Raw genomic sequence first — 23,499 nt, 5'->3', positions numbered from 1 at the left:
GCTAGACAATGCATATATTATTTTATAAATTTTCTAAAGCCTTTATTTCTTTATCAGCAATGTAATTTCTTTATTAAATAAGAAATAATCATTTAATAAATATTTCTTTATAAATTTATAAACGTATATTATACATCATTGTCAAATCTGTCTGTACGAAAAACATGACGGCTGATGAAAAGTCATATTACTGGAGGTATCAATTACAGAAAGTCTAGGCCCGATTTGGACTGTAGCACCATTGGAATAAGAAAAATAGTATATAAACACTGTACTGTAAAAAATGACTTCTCTTTCTATATTTTGTAAAATATGACATATTTTAAGTATGACATAACATTTAAAATTAAATAATTATTAATAATTAATTGTATACATCTAGAATTATTCCCACCAAACAGTATTTTTGGACTTATTGTTTCCCTTATTCGATAGAATTTGAAAAATGGAAGGAATTATGCTCAGACAGTGTTTATTAATTTTTGAACAGATTTTATCAGCTTTGAGGCTGTAAGTACAGTATGAGTGATTCAAAAATTAATATCAGATTATTACATAATAAAAATATAAAAACAGATACTACAGAAACCTTAATAATATAGTATATATACACAACTAAAAGATATATAAACATTTTATTAGTGTAAATTGTTCAGTACATCAGTTTTAGAATTCTAAATTACATTTACATTAACTTAGTAAAAGCAACCAAACTATTCAGTCATTTATTGTGTACATAAGATTTTATTGTTGAAGAACTAGTATAAAAGCATCTAATAATAATAATACCTAAATTTCGTTAAATATATTTTGCTAGTAACTGTATTAATATAATATTCATAGTTCGATTTTAAACAATTAAAAATATTAAATAAATAAATTAATAAAAATAGTGAACTCAACAAAAAATAAATAATAAATGAATAAACCTTTTTTTAGTTCTTTTACCCACTATATGGGTAAAAGAACTCATTTTTTTTAGTTGCGGCCCACAATGTCAATATGGTATCATAGGATGCTCAATGTATCTAATCTACACCACAGATCTACTTTATAACAAGTCATGAAAATCTAGTTACATTCTCTGTCAAAAAACAAAATTATCTGAATGTTTTAATAAAAAAGTACAATAAATGATTAACGGGACTAAAACAGTAAACTTGTGTAATAGTTAAATTCACTAACAAAACAGTTGAGCTTTGTCTCATCTACTTTACCTCTTGATAAGTACCTATTGCAGTTTTTGGAAAATCAGATGGATGTGCCAAACCTATCAGGTTAAAAGTCATACAAAAGGGGCAACCCTATACAGTTTATAATGGGCATAAGATAGTATATTTGTAACTATATACTATATGTTGAGGAAGAAATATAAAAGTGCTCCTTTAATTATTAAGGCGCGTCTTCACTTAGTTATTAACAATGTTATTCAACATGTTACCGAAATTCTACTAAAAATCAACATAGACAAAGTAGAGACAATAGCGTATTGTGGAATTGTTGTCACAAAGATTATAAAAATCAGTAAATTAAAAGTGATGCATTTACCCAGATAGTGACTACAATGGAAATACAAAAATATGCAGCAGAAAAAAAATTAAAAAGATAATATGACAATTTCAGAGGGAAGTTAAGAAAAGTAAATCTCATTCAGGAGATGGAATTAATGACGTTTACGGGAGCAGGTGGTCCGCATTTAATAGTTTGATGTTTTCAAAAGATAAAAATAAGACATGTCCCACTCTTGAAGGCTCCAAAAATTAATGTGATTATAAAAATGTGATTGTTTTATTGTTTCTTTATTCAAAAACTGAAATAATTCAAAATTTTGCAAAACTACACTAGCGACAGCAGTGACAAGTACATATAATTTTTGTCTGACATGTTGAAATAGACTGGGCTATAAAAATGTTACTTACTGCTTGCAATCCCAATGAGGACATTCAATGTTCAACTTAAAAGTTATCAACATGTCATTAAAAACATGTTGCCAATAAGTTTCGGTAACATGTTACTACGTGAGGATGGGCCTATGTAGAAACAACTACTAGGAAACAGAAACAAATTCACAGCATATCAATACAAAATTAGTTGCTGCATTATAAAAACTGGAATGGGAGCCTTAAATAATTCTGATAAGAAACTCCAATATTTCTTTTTTCCTCTTTTAAACTAATACTAAATTTAAATAAATTGTCAAAAATTTTCTATAAAAGTACATAAGATTTTTTTTTCAGAAGTATTTCTATATTTCTGAAGAATATCCGAGACAGATGTATAGAATATCATGTAACAAAGATAAATGTTTAGTGAAAATGTAACAAAAGGGATAATAAAAGACACACCAATTTCTTGTAATAATTATTGGCATTAAAGGGCTTTTCATGGAACCAATACTATATTTGGGGTATTAAATTGAGCTAATCAGACGCTAGCTGGTGATAAAGTGGTAAATCATGCAAGGCATCTCAGACTGAGGAAATTAAAAAAAAATTATCCCCAAGTTAGCAGAACTAGTTCATTAATAATAATTAGTATCACCTGTGAGAAAAAACATAAAAACATTGGGGTAGCTTAAAGTAATATGTGTCTGTAAGGAGATACATAGAAATATATAAGAATGTGGAGCAAATACTTTGCTGGTGGGATGCTATTCCTAGCAAAGAATACTGATGGTTACTGAACTGGTACTGGCAACTTACCAGGTCCTAAGATTACATGGCTTTTCGATAAGGTCAACCTATCTAGGTAATTGGTCCAAAAAAATCAGTCAGCAAATGTAACCTAGTGAGCCTTTTAAAAGTGGCAAAATGGGTATTGACTATTTAAGAAAATTAAAACAGACAAGAACAGTTCCTCACAAGATAACAATAAAAAGTAAAAATCATTTACACCTACTTCCTCTTCATTTTGCACTATATGTTTCCTGTTTGTAAAATTCTTATAGACAGTAGTCTTTCAAATATGTTTGAAAGAGTCTCGATTAATATCACCATAAAATGAACTAAGTATATATTTGCAGGTACTTTTTGATTTATATCTCAAAAATGAAGGTTTTTAACAGTTATTAACAAAATATCTTAATATGCATTATCAAAACTATTATCTTTCTTTGGTTGACAATATCTTATCCCAGTTAATACCATCACAAGGTAATCTGCTTTCAATCCACGGGGATAGCCAAACTAAATACCATTTTTCTCCTAAAACTAGCTTTACATTTTCTAATCTACCTCTGTCATATTTACTAATAGTATTGCGCTCATGAGTGACTACACTTCTAAACATTAAATCTACATGAAAATATAACAAGGCACCACTAAAACCAGCCCCAAACAGCACAATAAGAATCAAAAATATAAATAACTGATTTTGGGTCCAATCCATAAATAATGTTGCTAAAGGAAACACAATTTTGAATATAGATTTCCATGAAAAATCAAATGTAATGAAATGGCTAATAAATCTCATGTTGTAAAATGATGCATATAATGTAGCTATTAGCATGTACAATAAGAATACCATAAAATATCTATGATTTTCTAATCCTACACAGTAACTGGTAAACATGCAGTGGTGGTCTCTCTTGAGGATACATACATTGCACACTGAACAATGCCATGATCTTGGCGGAGCCACAGATTCACATACTGAACAAAATTTCCAGTCTGGTTTTAAGTCTGTTGGTAATACTCTTCCCCTGATACTAGTGTCACACATAGCTATTGCTACCAGATTCGTACAGATGTTAAATAGTATTATAGTTCCCATTAAAAAATGGAAATTATAAGATGCACTCCATTGTATATAGTACCGTGGTAAAACAACAAATAGTTCAAAATAATATACTACAGGAATCATTACCAATAAAAATCCAGTCACAAAAAAGTCTCTTACACATTTTGGAAATATATTTTGTCGAAGTCTCATAGTTTCAACATACAAAATTTAAAAAAAATGTACTACTTGGTGTCTTCGTGACAGTTTTTATTAAGGTTATGTTTACATTATATTGATGGATGGCATCGATGTGCGACGGATGGTGTCTAGAAAACCAAAAACTATGTTGTATAATTTATCTAGCACAACCAATATTACATAATTATATCCAGTATTTTAAACAAATTGTAAATTATATGGCAAAGATAATTAACTATTTTTGAGATATTATCTCAACTGTATTGACCAGAAATATACTCAAAAAATCGTTATTGTTATGCTTAGGAAATATAAAAGAAATCCTTTCATAGAAATATTATTCCGTGCACACAGAAAGTGACACAAATTTAAGAAACACAATATCTGGGAAAAGTTCGTACGGAATAAAGTTTATTTATCAATATTCATTGTTTTTTATTATAATAAGAAAACACTGCCCTAAAGCGAATATGAGTAGGGTAGTTATTATTTAGGAAAACTTTCCAAAAATCTTAGATTTTAGATCTATCCTAAAGTTACAAAATGTAATAGTTAGTTTATTTAGAATACTCAGGTATTCTAAATAATGTTTATAAATTAATATTATTTGATATAATTTAACAAAACTTCTGATTAGATAGTAGACACTTCCTAAACAGTATGTAAATTGACCGAGAGATGTCAGTAGTCAGTTTGATAATTAAATGTCAACAATGACAACTCTGTCATGTTGTCAGTTGCATTTTGCATTTTGCAGTTGTCAGATAATCTTCATATGTGAACTTTCTCTATGTATACAGTTAGGATAATAATCCATTTAAAATAGTTTTTTTACATTTAATTGAATGTGTTCTATTGAACATAAAAATATAGTGCATCCCGGTTATAAATCTTAGTGAAAAGTGTTATAATGAAGTTATGTTAATAGTGTATTTCACTCAGTGATGGGCTCTAGAATAAGGTAATTCTTTTTTATTATTCCTAAGCGGGGGCGAAATTTCTTTACGCAATAGCAAATTCAAAGGCACCTATTTCTCTTCCAGGGAGAACGTGAAACATTTTTTTGAATGTTTCTGCGAAGTTGTTCCTCCAAGAGGTAAAAATGAGCCGTGGATTATACAACAGTATCCGGAAAAGTACAAGGACGAGGAAGTTTTAAAAGCTGTACCGAAATTTGCTTATCCATACAAATTTGAAAAGTATGTAGAATGGTAGAATGTACCTTATGTATTTAAGGTTCTACTAGTGGTGTTCTGTTTTTATCTTATAGTGTAAATATTTACAAGTTATCTTACTACTTGGCAAATGTTCAAGTCTTATTTACAGCCAAAATAGTGTCTATAATTGTAACTGTACGAGTTCGTGTTGTTGAACTGCAATTAACAGATTGTCTGTATTTTTTACTCTAATAAACAAAATGAACCTTTTCTTCTTACAAATTGGTTTCAGATATACATATTACATAAATTTCTCAGTAAATCCCCAAATTGAAAGAATATTATTTAATATAATACACTAATTCTTAGTACATAAAATATATTTTACATTTTCATTTTACTTTGTAGTTTGGAGTGGAGAATGGTTATTTTCAATCAATATTTTTACACCACCTAATTGTAAAAAACTTGCCAAGTTTATAGCTATTTATTTCTCTTTAGTAGTCTGTTAATATCTATTTATTTTGAGAGCCTGCTTATTACATAAGTTTACAGTTAACTAAATTTAATTTATTTGAAAAATACCTGACATTCCTCTCCTTCTAATTTGTAGTAATATTTTAACTGTTTAACCAAGGGTATGTTAGTCTACAGTAAAACCTCCGTTAACTGAAATAATTGGGGGGGAGGCCGTTTCGGATAACAAGAATTTCGGTTAAAAATAACATTGTTTTTTATAATATTCTTGATCAAAGTATTGGTATTAAAAAATACTATGAGTTGATTTCGTAATGTTTTCTAATAAGTAAATCCAAAATAAAGTAATAAAATTAAGGAAAATGAACAAGTTTAACATGCTTTTTTAAAGAAATCTGCTATTTTTTTGCGTTTTCGTTTGACAACGATGTTTCTCTCTCCCTCCATCGTTAATTTGCAGAATGTCATGAGTTTGCCTCATTCGATTGTTCGACGAAACGTAAAGCAATCTGAAAATTACAAAACTTTATGTAATGACAACAAAAATTAAGAATCTAGTCGCGTCCCTAACTAATTAGGCCTACTGTATAAAATTCTTTCCTCTAAAGCATTGAAAATCTCGTCGACGGTCTTGTGCTGCCTGTTGCCTCTTGGGTCGTCATCTTCGTCATCTGATATGCTCAGGTTGTCTTGATAAAGAACCATATCAATGATGTCCTGGTCGATGAATTCACGTTCTGAGTCATCAGCTGCTAACCAGTTACTTATCTCTTCTTAGTTAATTTCGTCATGTCCCGGCAAATTTTTAATGAAAGGTTTAATTTCTTCTGTCGTTTTCTTACCATTTTCTTCTTCAGGAGTGTCAATCAAAATCTTATCAAAAAGTTTGTTCCAGCATTTTTCCAAAGTTGAAGATTTGATCTTGGCCCACGACTCAGCTCACCAATAAAAATGTTTTATTGTTAAAGATTTGAGAATTTCGGGAACACTTTTGGATTAATTCGTCTCCTGTAATAACAGATGTCTTAAGAATGCTTCTCTATAATGTCTCTTGAATGTCTCTATGACTCCCTGGTCTAACGGCTGGATTAAGCTTGTGATATTCTGTGGCAAAAATCTGACAATTGTCACCATTTTGTAGATTTTGAGGGTGAGGGCGCATTGTCAACAAGCAACAATGCTTTGATGAGAAGGTTTTTTGATTTTAAAAAGGATTTTACACTTGAGACGAATTCATTTTCAAACCATTCTAAAAATAAAGTGGTCGACATCCATGAACTTTTTTGGCTTCTATACCTTAAAATGCCTTTTCGGAAATATCTTTTAGAGCTCTTGGTTTTTGTGATTTCCCAACACACATAGACATCAATTGGTGAGTGAAATTAACGGAATTGTTTACGTTTTGCGACAAACCTTTACTTTTTATTGACGAAATTATTGAAACTGTCAGCCGTTTCGGTTAAACGATGTTTCGGTTAAAAAGGTTTCGGTTAAGGGAGGTTTTACTGTATTACCGTTTAAAAATCTAGCAATTTACCAAGCCACCCTCTTGAGATTAGTGAATGCTAATAAGTTGATTGCTATCTACACTTATTTATCTAATGCATTTTGATAGAAATTGACACATCGCCCAACAGGAACACATCCTTCAATCCATATGGCCAATGTTCTTCACAACAGTAAAATTTGAAGCCATGAGATGAGCTTGTTATTGTTAAATTTACAGTCTTGGCTTTCAATAACAATCTAATATCATCGTTTCAAGGTTTAGAGAAGAATATAGGCTGAGATGAAATCCTGTATTATTCATAAATTGTTGATACAAGTTCTAAATGTAAACAAGAGCTTTTCATAAGCTCCTTTAATTCCAGCCATAGGTTGTCAAGTACCAATAACACAAATCTAAAGTAGATGGACACAGTTAAAGATCTGAGTGTTTTGTGTGATGGAAGGCCCACTTTTTTAGAGGCTATTGTTGCAATATGTTTGCTGGGGATAAGAATCCTTGGGTTTGTTAAAAAATTGTGTTCATTCCTCAATAAATATGTCTAAAACTGTGTATTCTTCCTATGGAAATAATTCTAAGGAAATTATCTATGGATAATTTCCTTAGGATTGAAGTCAGAAAGACAAAGAACATTAAGCATGGATATTCTCTCTTTAAATCATGCTTTAACAAAATAGTGATCATTATCTATGTTTGCTTCCCTAATCTAATAAGTTAGAGCAGGTTCTTGCATTGATGATTATTTGATCTATTTGGTTAATCGTTTCATTATCAGGAGATTTCCAAGTTACCTTATGTATATCTTTATGGGGAAATCGTGTCCCAGCTATTACCATGTTCTTAGACATCGCAAAGTTTATGATTCTGAGACTGTTATCATCAGAATCTATGTGTAGGCTCTCTTTTCCGATGGTGGGCAAAAATTTTTTTTGGTTAATTCAAAGATAAAACAATATTTAAAAATCATGTTTGATTCTAATATTTCATGTTCCTATCTAAAAGAGCTGAGAACATTTTTCTTGTAAATATGCATTTTTTAGCTTTCTAATCTGTACTAGTACCTTAAATTAGTGTACTTATTATACAATCATAGATATGATTGTTATCATACCTAAGATTTTTAACCAAATATAGTAAATTCATTATTAACAGCAGACTTGCAGAATAGATAATGGAATATGTGCAGTAATACAATTGGCTACACTACGAACGGTGTAGAACAGGCGGCTTCTAGAGCAGAAAAAAATCAGATGCACACTGTTTGTAATTAACAAACAATTGCATTTTTTTAATTTATCTAGTTTTCTTTTGAATATAAATGAGAATTGATGGAAGCTCGTTTCTTGTGTGAAAAGTAAAACATCTTGAAAGCTTCTTACAGAACAGGCTATAATCCATTTATTTGAACAATGTTTTACTCCAATTTTCCCTCAAAAAGACTATTAACTTTGTTAGCAGTAAAAATATATATTCTCTTTCACAAAAAATTATGTGGAAAAAGTCCTATTATTTATATATTTCCACTCGTTAAAACCAGTAATTCGGCTGTCTCTATCGATAAGCATGGGACAGAAACGAAGGCTTGTATGTTTCATCACTATCTAAAGTACTAGTATACCGTTGATTTCGATTGATTCATAAATCAATCCTCCAATAGCAGAAGTTGGTATTGATATACACGGAGGAGATCCCAATTGATAATTGGAGCATTTTCTTAGACTTGCTGTTTTCTGTCAGCCAACAAATCCACCAGACAAAAGAAGGCTGCTGTAGGTTGCTGATCTCTGAACCCTTCACCTAGAGGTTGTCGTTGTAATGAGTTTCTCATTCAAGTTTAAAATATTGTATATCGTATATACAGATAACGACATTGTTTTGTTGACCATAGGAATTAAGATTTATTGCAATCCCATCCCTAGAGTATATATTTATTATAATGCTCTAAAACTAATTTTTTGGTTATTTTTTAGCCTTAATAGCAATACAAATAAATAAGTAAATAAGTAATATGCTTTATTTTCACTGAAAATTGTACAAATTTCATGGACAAAGCTTATTCTCTTAACAATAAGACAAGAAAGAAGAAAAAAAATCAGAATAAGAATCGTTTGTACTTTTAAATAAAAATAACATTAAAATTCTTTCAAACTTAAACATAAAAAATACTACCTAATTAAGAACCTACAAACTTCGTAAAATGTACCTAACAAAAAATAAAAATTAGGAAAGCAGATTAATCAATTAAGGGCACAAATATTCCACCTCCTTGTGCTAAACAGTAACCAAATCTGTCATACAGATTTTTCCTCATATTTTGGAGTAGGGCGGGTGTAATGCTTGCAGAGAAATGAAGTATTTTTGACCTTACTTCGACTAGGTTTGTGGCCCTTTCAAAATGATGCTTATAAATGTTTTCTTTGAGAAAGCCCCAAAAAAAGAAATCGTTAGGCGCTAAGTTACAGGATCTAGCGGGCCATTTAATTGTACCACGTCTACTTATCAGTCGATCAGGAAACGTTTGATTGAGTAAGTCAATAGTTGCTCTAGATTTGTGAGCTGAACACCCATCCTGTTGGAAATAAACCTCCTGAAAATTAACGGGAAGGCGTCGAACTGCCGGAATGATCTCATTCTGTAAAAGTTGTAAATATTTGGACCCGTTTAGGTTTCCACCGATAAAAAATGGACCGACAATATGGTCACCTAACATCCCAGTCCAAACATTTAACTTTTGCGGATGCTGCGTTCGCACTGCAACACTGAGGTGCTTATTTTTCCGAAAATTATACCTTGCAACGGATGAATTGTGTTTTTTATGTAATGAAAATGAAGATTTGTCAGAAAATAAAATATTTTTTAAAAAGTGTACATTTTCATTCTGTTTATCTAACATAATTTCACAAAACTCCATCCTCCTAAAGTTATCTTCCGGACACAGTTCTTGTGTTGGTTGTACCTTAAAACAGTGACACCCATTCCTTTTGAAAACTCGCTGGACAGTTCGAGCATTCACGTTAAGTTCCCTAGCAATTTGTACACTATTGCAGGGTTCACTAGCTTCCACAAAAGCACAAATATCAATATCCCTGTTTTGACGCTACTCGTCGACAGGTCTAACACGTGGTTCATTTCCTTCATGACACTTTTTACAACTGTTTACACATCCCGAAGTTTGAAAATGTTTAATGGTATTTTTAACTGTTGTAACATTTGTTGGGGGTCTATTTTTGAAGGCAACAATAAATAAATCAATTACTTCGCGTATCGAATGACCCTGAAAGTACCATGTTACAAGTTGCACTTTTTCTTGGACGGTATACATCGTAATAGGCATTTTATTAATTATTTGTTTATTCTTTCAGAACTTCGTTTGAAATTTGTACTGTCAATGTACAATTACGACAATTCGTACCTACTGTGAAATGAATTATAGAGGTGGAAACGTGTAACATGTCACAGCGATTGCCATTGTGTTGTATGGTCAATAAAACCAATTATCAAACAAGTATGATGTGTTTATTAATAGTATACAAATTTAGATTGATTTATTCGTTATAGTTTTTCTCCAACTTTGTCTATTTTTACAAAGTATTGCCAATTTATCCACTCACTATTTAATATCGGTTTTTTATAAATATCTGTAATAACCTATTTAATATAAAATGATAAGCAGCTGCTGTAGATAAGAAATTAGAAAAATATTTGCTGTGTTTCAAATTTCTATAAACGATGTTATTCATTTATCATATTGTTGTAGATTTGATTAAAAAAAATTTTTTACTATAGCCTAAGATCCCACTGCAGGATCACTACGTTCTTAACGTAGTTAATTAAACTCACATTTTTACATACATTGAAAATCAGCAGAACACATTGATAATAGGTTGCCAGTTAAAACGTGACAGCAGCAAATATTGTTAAAGCAATTAATAGTAATTCATTTTTGACAAAAATTTTATTTCTTTTGATTTATTTTTTAAATAAAATTCGCTGCTTATGACGTATATGCATGTTTTATATATCAAATTGAAGCTAATTTTTTTCCAATATGACGATGTAAGTTTGCATGAGAAAAAATGGTCGAAAATTAGGGTTTCCAGCTGTTAAAAACGCGAGGTATCAAACATAAGATAAAAGACAGCTAGCGCGCACCGCTACTAGTTTTTTAAGTATCAATTGTGTGAGTTTTTAAAGCATGCGTCGGTAGATATATAATAATATACATATTATCACTTGTCAAACCAGTGTCGTTGCGCCCCAACTTTATTTTACTTTATCTTTGATACATCGCATTTTTAACAGCTGGCAAATCTAATTTTCGACCATTTTTTCTCAGGCAACCTTCTATGATCAAATTGAGAAAAAAAATAGCTTTAATTTGATATAAAAACATGCATATACGTCATGGGCATCACGTTTTATCTAACAAATTAACGAAATAAAATATTTTTCAAAAACTAATTACTATTAATCGAATTAAAGGCTTTTTTGCCTTTTTGACTGGCAACCTATTTATTATCAATGTATTCTCCAAATTTTAAATGTTTGTAAAAATGTTTAATGAACTATGCTATGAACGTAGTGATCCTGCAGTGGGATCTTGTACTACTAGAGATGTCATATTTTACTGTCTCATCACTTCTAATATTCATATATATTTCCTGTGTGTCTCTTAATGGACATCATCAAAGTTGTTCTAATTTTATTTATATCATTAGAAATTTTTACTTACAAGAGATGATCTATATATATCTAGCCCTATATATTCTATTTATATTTTACGGTTCTCTCTTTTAAAACTAAAATATGCTGCAACTGGATTCTTTGTAACCCATATACGACATTATAAAATTCTATAAATAGGACATTTTTTTAGAATAAATTCATTTTATGGATATACTATTTAAAAAAGAAGAAAATAGAGTAAAAGGTAGACAAATGTAGCAAATGTTTGTTGCCATTACTATGTCATTACTACCAATTATCTTTTTTACTACCTTTTTTATCTTCTTTCTTCTTCTTTTTATGTAGACATGATTCTGTCTGTTTATCAATGTGCCTCCAGTAAGTTGTCATTCCATCGGTTTCGTGAACTTCCTACAGATCATCTTCCCATTGGGGAATAGTCTCTTGTCGTCTTTACTACTCTATTTGTTGTCATTCGCCTTATATGATCGTTCCATTCTACTCTTCTATTTCTTACCTAGTCTTGATGTTCTCCACCTTGCATCTACGCCGTATATATGTACTTCTAGCTCTGTCCCGTAGTGTTTTACCATCAATTTTTTACGTGTTTTCATCTGTATTGTTTCTAACATTATTTTTGTCCTCTCTGTATCAGGTCGTCTTTCTGCCGCGTATGTAATTTCTGATGATTGATTTGTAAATTCTGCCTTTCATTTCTTTCCCGATATTTTTATTTCTTCATATTGTTTCATTTAGGCAACCTACGGCTCTGTTTGCTCTATTCACTTGATCTTCCACTTCGGTTTCGAGCTTTCCGTAGCTAGATAATGTGATGCCTAGAAATTTAAACTCCATCACTTGTTGTTTTATCAGACCTTGCAACTCCAATTTAGACTTTAGTAAATTTGCTGTTATAACATTTGATTGTCCATTGGTGAGGTGTCATTTGATGACATCTCTTTTCATTTGTGAAATCATCTTTTTATTGTGAACAAATCTCATTTTGATTGTCCTTTTTCTTTCTTTTTTTGTTTCCATTAGAGCGCAAATGTCTATTTGTTTCTCTTTCAGCACTTGAGTTATTTTTTGGTCCCGAGTTGAGATTCCATGTAGTAATTCTCATCTGGGTTTTGAATGATTTTCGCTTGTCATTTCTTGCTGTGGTCATCTTCAATAGTATCAATCCTGTTCCGGGGCTGTACATTGTTTCTTTGAGCAAAATTCGTTTTTACGATTGGTAGGTTGCTAACCTTGCCAATTACCCTCCACATTTTATCCGGACTTGGAACCGGCTGTGGTAACCGCAGAGCTACTTAATCCACCCCGCAATTACCCCAGGCAGTGTTATCTTCTTCCAATGGCAATAAATTTACCCTTGACGCTTCACTTTATTCTCATTTTTCCCGTGATGCCCTTTTCGGCTATCTATTTTACAGTATATAGCTCTTCTTGACAATATATCGTCCTCAAGTCATTCTCACTGCGTGAGTAGTTCAAGTTTCTGGAGTCTAGCAAATTATGAGATAGGTTTTTCTTTTGATTCTTGATAAAATTTTTAGTTATATCTGTTATATCGGTTGTCTCACATCCAGAAATTTTCGTTACAGTGCGATTTTTGAACTAAACATTTGAATCAGTTAAGACTTCCTGATCTATCGTAATTTTTTCGTAATTCTTCTCCTAGACATAAAGTTTTTTATTGATTCGACATATTATTTTTTACTTTTGTTACTGCGAGAATTAATGTTTATATCATCGGCATAATTGGCAAACTCTACTGATATTTTTTATTATGAGTTTAACTCTTCCACCATTTTCTTGTTTTATGCCATATTTGAGAGCCAGATGGAACAGTTCGGGGCCTTATTGTAGATGTTTGACGCTGTCAGTCAGTTCAAAGTTTTTTCCGTATGCGGAAAGTTACTGCTAATTACATGGTCGCTTCTACTAGCCGGATATATTTCGAAAGCATATTGAAGCTACGTAGGATTTTATATATTTGGTTTTTGTTTATTGATATAATAGTTATCATTATCATTGGTGCTATGGTACAAGTTGTGCCTCGATCTTTCTTAGCTTATTCCTCTATTCGGTAATATTTTTTGTATTTTAATGCCACATGAGAACACCGATCTTCCTGGCATCTTCATCTACATTATCGCTCCATCTGAACCTTGATCTACCTCTTCGTCTGATTCCTTTAGACGTCAGACGTCAGAAATCAAGAGTAGACCGAACATTAGCAAGGAAAACTAAACTCGGGTTGGTCAATGCATTTATTTTTCGCATTGCTAAATACGGTGTTGAAATATGAACTCTTAAAACATAGGTAGAAGTAGGATCGAATCTTTCGAAATGTGGGTCTACAGGAGAGTTCTACGGGTGTCCTGGATAGAACACAGAAACAAAATGTCAAAATCTGGAAGAGCTTAATATAAAAGACAGGCTATTAAACAAAATAAACTGAGCGTACCTAAATTACTTCGGTCACATAGCCGGAAGAACGGGGACTATGGAACCATGGATAGTAGAAGGAAAGATAGAATGCCAAAGACCTGGAGGAAGATCTCCAATACGATGGGCAGATCAAATGAAGATTCTGGTGGGAAAATCCCTACATGAAGTGTGAAAATCACCTACAATTCTGTGCCATCTGGCACAGAATCGCAGCCAATGGAGATAGCGAGCTAATAATATTTAGAGTGTCACCACGGCCTGACAAGGGCTCAAGGAATGCGGAGGAGTTCTATCATAAGTTAAAATTAAACGCATAAGAACATAATTTAACTCGTTTATCTTTGACACTAGTTATGAGACAATTATGGATTACTTCAATTCTATTCTTCAATGTTTCGAGACAGGTTATTAAGGCAGGATGCCTTAATATCACTATATGGCGAAACAGATGCATTAACACTGAGATGAAGTCAAGAATTTATAAAACCAGTGTAAGAACAATACTGACATATGCCTCAGAAACAAGACCCGACAAGCCACAACACAAAGGCTACTGGAAATGGCAGAGATTAGAGTACTTAGAAGAATTATAGGAAATACACTGAGAGATCGAAAGAAAAGATAAAGAGGACATTAGAAGGAAATGTAACATACAGTGTATAAACTAATGGACACTATTATAAATAGAAAGAAAAAAAGAATGGAATATCCACATAAGTAGAATGGAGGAGACCCGTGTCCGTGTCCAAAAGATGGAGTGGTAACCTTCCATAGAAAAATTAATCCGCCAAAGAACAAGCAGAATTGCTTAGAAAGAGGAAGAAGAAGAATTTTTCGAGACAAACTTGCTGTCTCAAAATTATTATTTTATGTCATACTGGTTTATTATCGTGTTTTTGTTGTTGTTACTTAATGTTAATTTAGCTATACAGAAAAGCATTTGATCCTGTGTGTATATGTAGGGATTACCTAAAACCATATCGTGGACCGGATTAAATAGCCCAAAAGCCCTTACTTGGTTCACGGGTTATACTTTGCTTATGTCTGTTTTAGATCTTTTAAGCTACACATATAGAATAGTAAATTTATACTTTTAAATTATTATTTAATCGTAAATATGAAGCAAAGATTATAAATTTTCACAATAAAAGTATTGAATAAAAGTTTCCGTTATTATTTTGAGAATATTTTATAACAATCAACAGAACACCTCTATGTAGAGCAACTTTATTTAAAAGACAAATAAATCTTACATAAATTTTATTTTTAAGTGATGTGATACAACACTATTCGTTTGTGCTGACAGACCTGGAATCAAAATGGACTTTTGGCTTTTGTAGACATGATCCTAAATCTGAAACAGCAATCGTAGTTCTTAGCTATTTACCATGGCATCAGGGATTTTACAAGTAAGTGAACATTTTTTTTATAATGTCTAGGAAATGTTAATATTTAACAATGTGACATTTGTGAATATCAAATAACGACTCAAGAAATGTCTTTGCCGTAGTGAAATAAAAAAAACTTTAAACCAGATATTCAAAGCCACGCGAGACGGGGTTAAACATAAATATAGTTATTACAAGTATTTAAAAAGTGAAAAAAGTGGAAACATTGAAGGATGTTATATATGAAATGTGTGTAAAATAATTAGCGTATATAACAGAAAAATGATATATTGTTGTCTACTTCTACTTCTTGAAGTGAGGGAAACTTCAACGATTGAAAACTATATTTCAACAGAAAGCTAATAGTTCTGCAAATTTTTTTCTTTCACCACCTTCTTGGTATTGTGCTCCCCAAAATTCATTCATTTTCACAAATTCATTGCTCACTTTATTTTATATTCTACAACAAATTTAGCATTGTATTATTGTCTACTAACAATATATATTTAAATTTTATATTACAAAGCTTCATTAATGAGAAAGCTTTTGAGATGTGGATTTTTAGAAGAATTTTGAAAATACCATGGACCGATCATATTATAAATGAAATGATTTTGCACAGAATGAGGAGAGCCAGGGAACTTTTGACCACCATTAAAAGGAGAAAGATAGCATATTTGTGGCACATAATTAGAAATGAGAAGTACGAGTTGTTCTAGCTGATTATGAAGGATAAAATCAAAAGAAAAAGGGATCCTGGTAAACGACAAATGTCCTGGCTGAAAAACAATCACGACTGGACCGGGTTGAATACACATACTTCTTCTTTTTAGGGTGCCTGTTAGGAGCTTTATTTTTGTTTCTACGGTGAGTTCATGGCTCTTGAACATAGAGCTCATAGTCAAGAATGCACTTTTTGCCTTTCCGATGCGACATTAATTACTTGGGTATTGTCCCACGACTCATTAATTATAGTTCTCAAGTAGTTGTACCGTGAGACATGTACAATTCTCATTTGGATCACATACAGATTTGCTCCAGTTATGTTTTCCTTGCTGATGATCATTAGCTTGGTTTTGCTGGTGTTTATATCCAGTCCATATATTCAACGTCTTTTCGTTATTTTGTTCATTACGGTGCCTTTCCATCCATTCAAAAACCTCCTAAAAACACGTTCATGGAAATGAACAGCAGTAGATCGAGATCATTGGAGAAGTTTAATGAAGGAGGCCAATGTCGCACATGGGCTGAGTGCCATTGGATGGATAGAGAAGATATTACATATATCTTCCCCCGATAAATACATTTATGGTATTATTTTATTTTTACATTGATTTTTAATTATCTACTGAACCGTGTATTATACACTCGCGATCATAAAATCCGGGTCATCTTGAAAATTTCAAGTTTCTGAAATCTTTTTGCCTCTGGCGCAGTAATAACCTTTTTTGGCTAATGTATTTTTTATTTGTCATCAATGTTTGTTTTAAAAGAACAAAAAATGGTTTTTTATTGTTTTTATTGAAAAAACAGAAAACAAATCAAATTGTTGCTAAAACAGACATACGAAAAAAAAATGTAAAATACAGAACGTGGTAAAAAATCAGTGAAATTTCAATGACTAATATCGTGTATTACCTCCCCTTGGTCTAATAACCTCTTGCAGACGACGGGGCATACTCTCAATTTTTCTCCGTATTACATGTTGTGGTATGTTATTCCACTCTCTCACTAACAGGTCCTTAAGCTCCTGTGTGTTGTTAGGAGAAGGTGTATGGGTTTGAATACGTTTTTTTTCAAATCGTCCCAGAGATGTTCAAAGAGATTCAGGTCCGGAGACGTAGCTGGCCAGGGTACCCTTTTAATTCCAACCTCGTCCAAGTATTACATACTGATCCTGGCAATGTGCGGTCGCACGTTGTCCTGCATAAAAACGGCGTTTTATCCAAGCCCTGCCAGGTTGGGCATAACATGTTCTTCCGGAATCTCCGTAATGTACCTTCGTGCAGGTAGGGACCCATTTTCGATGAAGGGTAATTCTGTGTGGAAGTCGGAAGATACACCTCCCCAAGTCATGACCGAGCCTCCACCAAATGGCATTCTTGGAGCAATGCAAGCTTATGAAAATCGTTCACCGGTTCTCCTCCAAACTCTTACACGTCCATCGGATCCAGTTAGGCAGAAACGGGATTCATCTGAGAATAACACTTGCTTCAATCGTTAATTCCCCAATGCGCGTATTGTCGAGCAAAAGCTAGTCGCGCAACTCGAGGCACCCGGCGAAGTGGCGGTCCTCTAGCCATTACCCGAGAAGATAGTCAAGAAGAACGAAGTCTTCTTCTGACTATTGCAACACTAAAATTGCGATTTCGTATTTCCTCTAGACGATTTTGATGCATAACCAGTTGAGATCCGGTTTCGTAAAGCTTGAAACACAAGGAAACGGTCATCTAGTGGCGTGGTCGTTCTTCTTCGTCCAGAGCCAGGTCGTCTGGTTAGCAAACTTGCCTACTGAAAGCGTTGAAGCACTCGTTGAACCGTAGAAAGGCTTACGCCAACAGTTCTTGCGACTTGCTGTTGAGTGTGACCGTCTTCCACAAGTGCAACAATTTGTGCCGTTTCAACAACAGTCAAAGACATTTTTGGCAAAAAATAAACACTAATAATGGTACTAATAAACACTATAGTATATTTGAAGAATAAGCTGGAGTAAATTCTCAGAATACTCATCTTCGAACCTCGAAATACATAGGCGTGCACATCTTCTAACTAAAACGTAATCTTAAAAGAAAAGTTTGCGTTAAATTTATTTGGATATTTAGAACAAAGTAATTAATCCAATCCAATACTGGTTTAAAATAAAAAGATATACATAAAAAGAATAAAAATTATATTATTTGTGAAACATACAGATAATATAAAAGAATAAAATACAATAAATTATACTGGAACGTAAAATACATACACAAAAAATGTAAGTTTTTTTTATATTCCTATTAATAAATAATAATATTCTTAATACTAATAATATTGGAAATAAGAATGAAAATTATATTAGCAATAAAAAATAAATAAATAATAAACAATGAAGTTGACGGTAATCAGTTCAAATGTAAAATAAACTGAGCTACAGTTTAAAGTTAAGCTTCCTCATATTCCGTTTCAGACGAAGTGTTATCCGATCCGGGATGAATTATTATAGGTTCTATACTGCTATCTATGATATGATCAAGCTCCCACATATTTTTCTCAATATTTATAACGTGATTAATACATTTTTGCCAATGTTCAGTCGTTACTTCGGATATTGATTTATGAAAAAGAATAGTAACATCTGACAATTTAAAAGTTGTATTATTTCGAGCAACATTACCTTTAACTTCGGCCCATACTAATTCAATCGGATTTAGCTCGCAATGATACTGTGGTAGGCGAAGTATTTCAATTCCTGGTTTTTTGGCTATCTCCTCAATGACATATTTTTTATAATTTTGTTTATTAATTTTAGCAAGCTCTAATAATTTTGCTTTTGTCATTGTATCGTCAAAGATTAAATTCTTAAAAGTTAACCACATTGCAATTTCATCTTTCCTCCATTGAGTAGTTGGTAAACGTTCAACTAATCTAGAGTGGTAACTTGCATTGTCCATCACAATAACTGAATTTTTAGGTATGAATTCAATCATCTGTTCGAAATATTCTTCAAACACGTCCCCGTCATCTCTTCGTGATAATCTTTTTTGATTCAAACAAAAGTAAACCCTCCTTAAGAAATCCATTCATACTACCTATATGGGTAACAATTAACCGTCGACCTTTACCTGTTGGTTCCTTGAAACCAGTTGAATATCCTTCCAGAAATGCTTGTCGACATGTTTTTATAGTTTTGTCTTTAAAACCCTTTTCCTACAAATGTAAAACTTTCCAAAGTTTGTCTCTACCCATTGTGGGTAAATCGGGATCGTCGCTAATGGCTTGTAACACTTTATCTAAAGTTGGTCAAGTATCAAGTATTTGTTTGTTAAAAAACATGAGTGGACCATTCTACGAATTACATTTTTGAAAAAGTCATCCACATTCACTTTCAACAATTTTGGTCTTCCTGGTCTCAATTTGGGTGGCGTTATACCAGTTGATTTTTCCTCTTTTAAAATGTTATATACAGTTGATTTTGAATATCCCATTACTTTAGACGAAATTTCAACTATTCTATCAACAGTATTGGAAGGATTGTGTTGCTTAAAATAATTGTAAACATTAAGGATAACACTCTTTTCGTTAAGTGATAAATGATTCAACGTTTCTTTTAACTGGTGTATAATCACACGTTAATTCCATATTCTATAAAAAACAACTGTGCAAAAACTCTTGCAAAAAACAACTGTGTTACATCTCTTCACTCGCTTATAATCGACTGAACAAAAATTTTCTGATATTAATGACCACAATTTAAAGACCATTAACCATTTTATTAATCATTGGTTTCCCAAACAAAATCGAAATTTATATTATTTAAGATACCGTTCACATTTATCAGAAACTATCTTTCGCTAATCGACTTTTTCTATCTAAACTATCAAAAGACCATTAACTAAATACCTATGTATTTTAAGAGTTTCTTTATTTCTTGTTATTTAATGGGTCATTATCATACCGACAAAAATAACCATAAATAACGTAACTAAAATAAACAGATTTATATAAATATAATATGATTTCAAAATGGTTTAAATATCTAACAAACCGAAACGAATAATGTAATACCCTTAAAGTACGCCTATGACCAGCTGAATCATCCCTAGCCTACACAGTTCTAACAATAGCAGGTATTTAAATTTTATGATAGTCCATGTGACATGGAAAAATTTCTATTTAAATAGTGAATCCTAACGTAAAATAAGCTAAAATATTGACTTTGTACGAAAAGCACACGTACTAAAATATGCTTAACAATTTAGTTTTTTTTTCTGAGAATTTACTCCAGCTTATTCTTCAAATATACTATAATGGTGGCAATAATAAACGTTTGTCCATTGCATTCGAACAGAAAGTCGAAGCACAAAATGAAACATTTAAAACAAGCGGTAGTTACAGGTAGCGTTTATTTTGCAAAGTGTGCACTTTACCGCGAAATCGGCACTATTGGAATTCTTTTTTACAAAGGAAACCGCAACAATTATCAGAAACATACATTAGTTTGTATTTGTGTTATTATTATTTACGATAAAGCTCGTTAAAAATGAAATATCACTAATTTTCAAGATGACCCGGATTTTATGATCGCGAGTGTATTTAGTATCACGTTTATTTTCTGGCTTCATACATACAGGTAAATGAAGAGAATCATAACAATGAATCATTAACGACATAAAAATAAAAAAAATACATCTCAAGTATCAGGTACAACCTGTTTTTAATGTTTACTTTTATATTATATAAATATTTAAACGTGATATTCTTTGTAACTGTGAATCACTGATAACAAGCTGCTTAGAATTTGAGTACCTATCTAGGTATAATACATGCTTCAGTTTTATCACAATAAAAATATATTAGTATTTAGAATACCTAAAATAATCTTCTAAAATATAAGGTGTTTAAAACGTCAGGCATCATTTCTTTTACGAACAATAAAAATATGACACAATAAGTTTTTCTGCGTGGAATGGTGGAAATACTACCTATCTCACCGTATAAATTAGTCTGTTATCTTGATTGAATAATTTTCCTACGAGTTACGTATATATTAGGGGAACATACTGACTATTCTTTTTTATAGGATCAATGGTGCATTGTTCTTTTTATATTTAATTAGAGTTTAATAAATATTTTCTACAGCTTGCGCTATTTCTCGCATCATTAATTTTCAGCGTTTTCCATCGAAGAAATCTTTAGTTTTTAAATTTCTATGGTCATTGCATCTCTAATAATATCGACTCTCCAGGACCGTCTCGGTCTACTTCGTTTTCTTCCAGTGGGCGAGGTCCGTTTTTCTATCTTTTTTGGCTTATTGCATCTGGATTATGGATCTATTTTCAGGAATTCTTTGCAGTTGTCCATAAAAGTTTAGTCTTTTGGCTTCAATTTTGTCTATTATGTCTAGATCAATTTCCATTTCTATCCGAAAATCTTCGTTTTTTATCCTACATCTTCTCCAATATTTCATTTCCATTTCCTGAATTTTTGATTTGTTTCTTTGATTTGTTTCCCAGATTTAGGCGCTGTACAACCCAATACTTGTTTTACAAATTCTTCTTTATTTTCTTTTGTTATTATATTACTCCATAATAGTCCGTGTGACTGTCTTGCTTGGCCAATCCTTTTTTATTTTATTTAAGGTTTTTTACCGTTTTCCATACTTCTATTGATCTTGTTGACCCTATATATTTGTTGAGCTTTCCCATGAGGTATTTTTTCTTTAGCTAATAGGTTTGTTAGATTCGCTTAGGCCGAGATAATCGGACAACTGAAGTACAAAGAAGGATAGGCCTTTGGTAGATTGAACAACATTTTCAAGTCTAACATTCCAGTTTGTTTAAAAAGTAAGGTGTTTAACCAATGTGTTTTACCGCTTGTTACATATGGTGCAGAAACACTAACTCTGACAAAAGGAACAATAAATAAAATAAGAGTTACACAACACGCTATGGAAAAATCAATGTTCGGTATTACCATTACAAACCTAAAAATAAGAAGAAGAAGAACAGGAGTCACGGATGAGATCGAAAACTAAATTGGCTTGGGCCGGACATTTCTGGAATGGCGACCAAGACAAGAGGTATATCGAAGTAGAGGACGACCACCGACTAGATGGGCGAATGATATAAAGCGTATCACCACAAATTGGGTGCAAGAAGCTCAAGATAGAAATAGGTGGAAAATATTACGGGAGGCCTACGTTCAGTAGTTGACAAATATAGGCTAATTGATGATGATCACTTTTGATATGCTTGTTTCTTTTTGTGTACTGCATTCTCGATTTCAATTGTCTTTCACAAGCGATTAGGTATGCTTCATTGATTTTATTTATTATGTCTTCTTAGGTATTTTGGGCTAAGGAGTAGATCAGGTTTGTTATTTTTTGACTAAACCGCAACTTATATAAAAAGGATGTTGATCAATATTATGTTTAGGTGGATTCGTTTTCAGTGGTTTTGATTGTGCTGGTTGGTTGTTGTATGTATGTTTTTATGTTCGTAGGATCCGTTTAAGTTCTTCTTCTTTTTAGTTCAGACGAGACACTGTAATCCCCGGCACCTAGTCATAGAATCCGTTGTTGAATTCTATTAATTCTCCATTTTCATTTGTTATCCCCGTATTTTCTTACGACTTGTTCATTTGTTCTTTTTTTTTTCGTCAAAGCTATAAAATCACCTAACAGTATAATTTCTTTGCGGCTATTTATATTTTCAAGAAGTTTTTATAAGATTTTATAGAATATTTGTTTTTGATGCACTTTCTGATAGCGCATATATTTCAATGATCTCGAAGCATAATAAATATTCTCTAGAATATTTCTCTTACTGATTCTGCCTTGGCTTTTTTTCTTTGTTTCGGCAAGAACTGTAATATCAAATTTTATTAGTTTTACATCTGCTATGTCTTCGTCTAATGAGGTTCTCCTTACTGGGATATTCCATATGTTTATATTCAGAGTCCTTGTTCGTTTGCCACATCGACTTCTTTTGTTCCCCTTCGTGTTTCGAGGTTTTAGAATTTTTTGCAGTGGGTTTTTACAGATGTAGATAATATCCCTACCAGAAGGACCAGCATTTTCTGTCGAGGCCATTTTCTTTCTTAATCAATCTAATCCGATTTAAGGCGCTGGACACTCGCCTTCATCCATCCATTTGGGGTTAGGAGTTGTTAGTACCATCTACAAATGTTTACTTGGGCATTACTTGGTATG

The 23,499-nt window shown here is 32.1% G+C and overlaps 2 protein-coding genes across 5 annotated transcripts in view; one reads left to right on the top strand and one right to left on the bottom strand.

The window, feature by feature from the left end:
* Positions 1 to 9: 9 nt before the first annotated feature.
* On the bottom strand, positions 10 to 3,990 carry LOC140437461 (probable palmitoyltransferase ZDHHC24). Its single transcript, XM_072527004.1, has one exon. The coding sequence runs from the start codon at positions 3,928 to 3,930 to the stop codon at positions 3,103 to 3,105; it is 828 nt and encodes a 275-aa protein (XP_072383105.1). The 5' UTR covers positions 3,931 to 3,990; the 3' UTR covers positions 10 to 3,102.
* Positions 3,991 to 4,667: 677 nt separating this feature from the next.
* The window catches only part of LOC140437460 (DENN domain-containing protein 1B), a 118,059-nt gene continuing 99,227 nt past the window's right edge, over positions 4,668 to 23,499 (top strand). For all 4 annotated transcript variants that reach the window (XM_072527003.1, XM_072527002.1, XM_072527001.1 and 1 more), the window contains exons 1-3: positions 4,668 to 4,879; positions 4,962 to 5,117; positions 15,474 to 15,611. In XM_072527003.1, the coding sequence (XP_072383104.1) occupies positions 4,863 to 4,879; positions 4,962 to 5,117; positions 15,474 to 15,611 (311 nt within the window). In that variant the 5' untranslated portion in view covers positions 4,668 to 4,862. The remainder of the gene's footprint in view (positions 4,880 to 4,961; positions 5,118 to 15,473; positions 15,612 to 23,499) is intronic.

Source organism: Diabrotica undecimpunctata, chromosome 3 (assembly GCF_040954645.1).
Source record: "Diabrotica undecimpunctata isolate CICGRU chromosome 3, icDiaUnde3, whole genome shotgun sequence".
NCBI lineage: Eukaryota > Metazoa > Arthropoda > Insecta > Coleoptera > Chrysomelidae > Diabrotica > Diabrotica undecimpunctata.
This window is presented reverse-complemented; position numbering and strand designations above follow the sequence as displayed.

Bases quoted from the DNA above. Each gene is read 5' to 3' on its own strand.
- LOC140437461 (XM_072527004.1), bottom strand. From the start codon at position 3,930: ATGAGACTTCGACAAAATATATTTCCAAAATGTGTAAGAGACTTTTTT.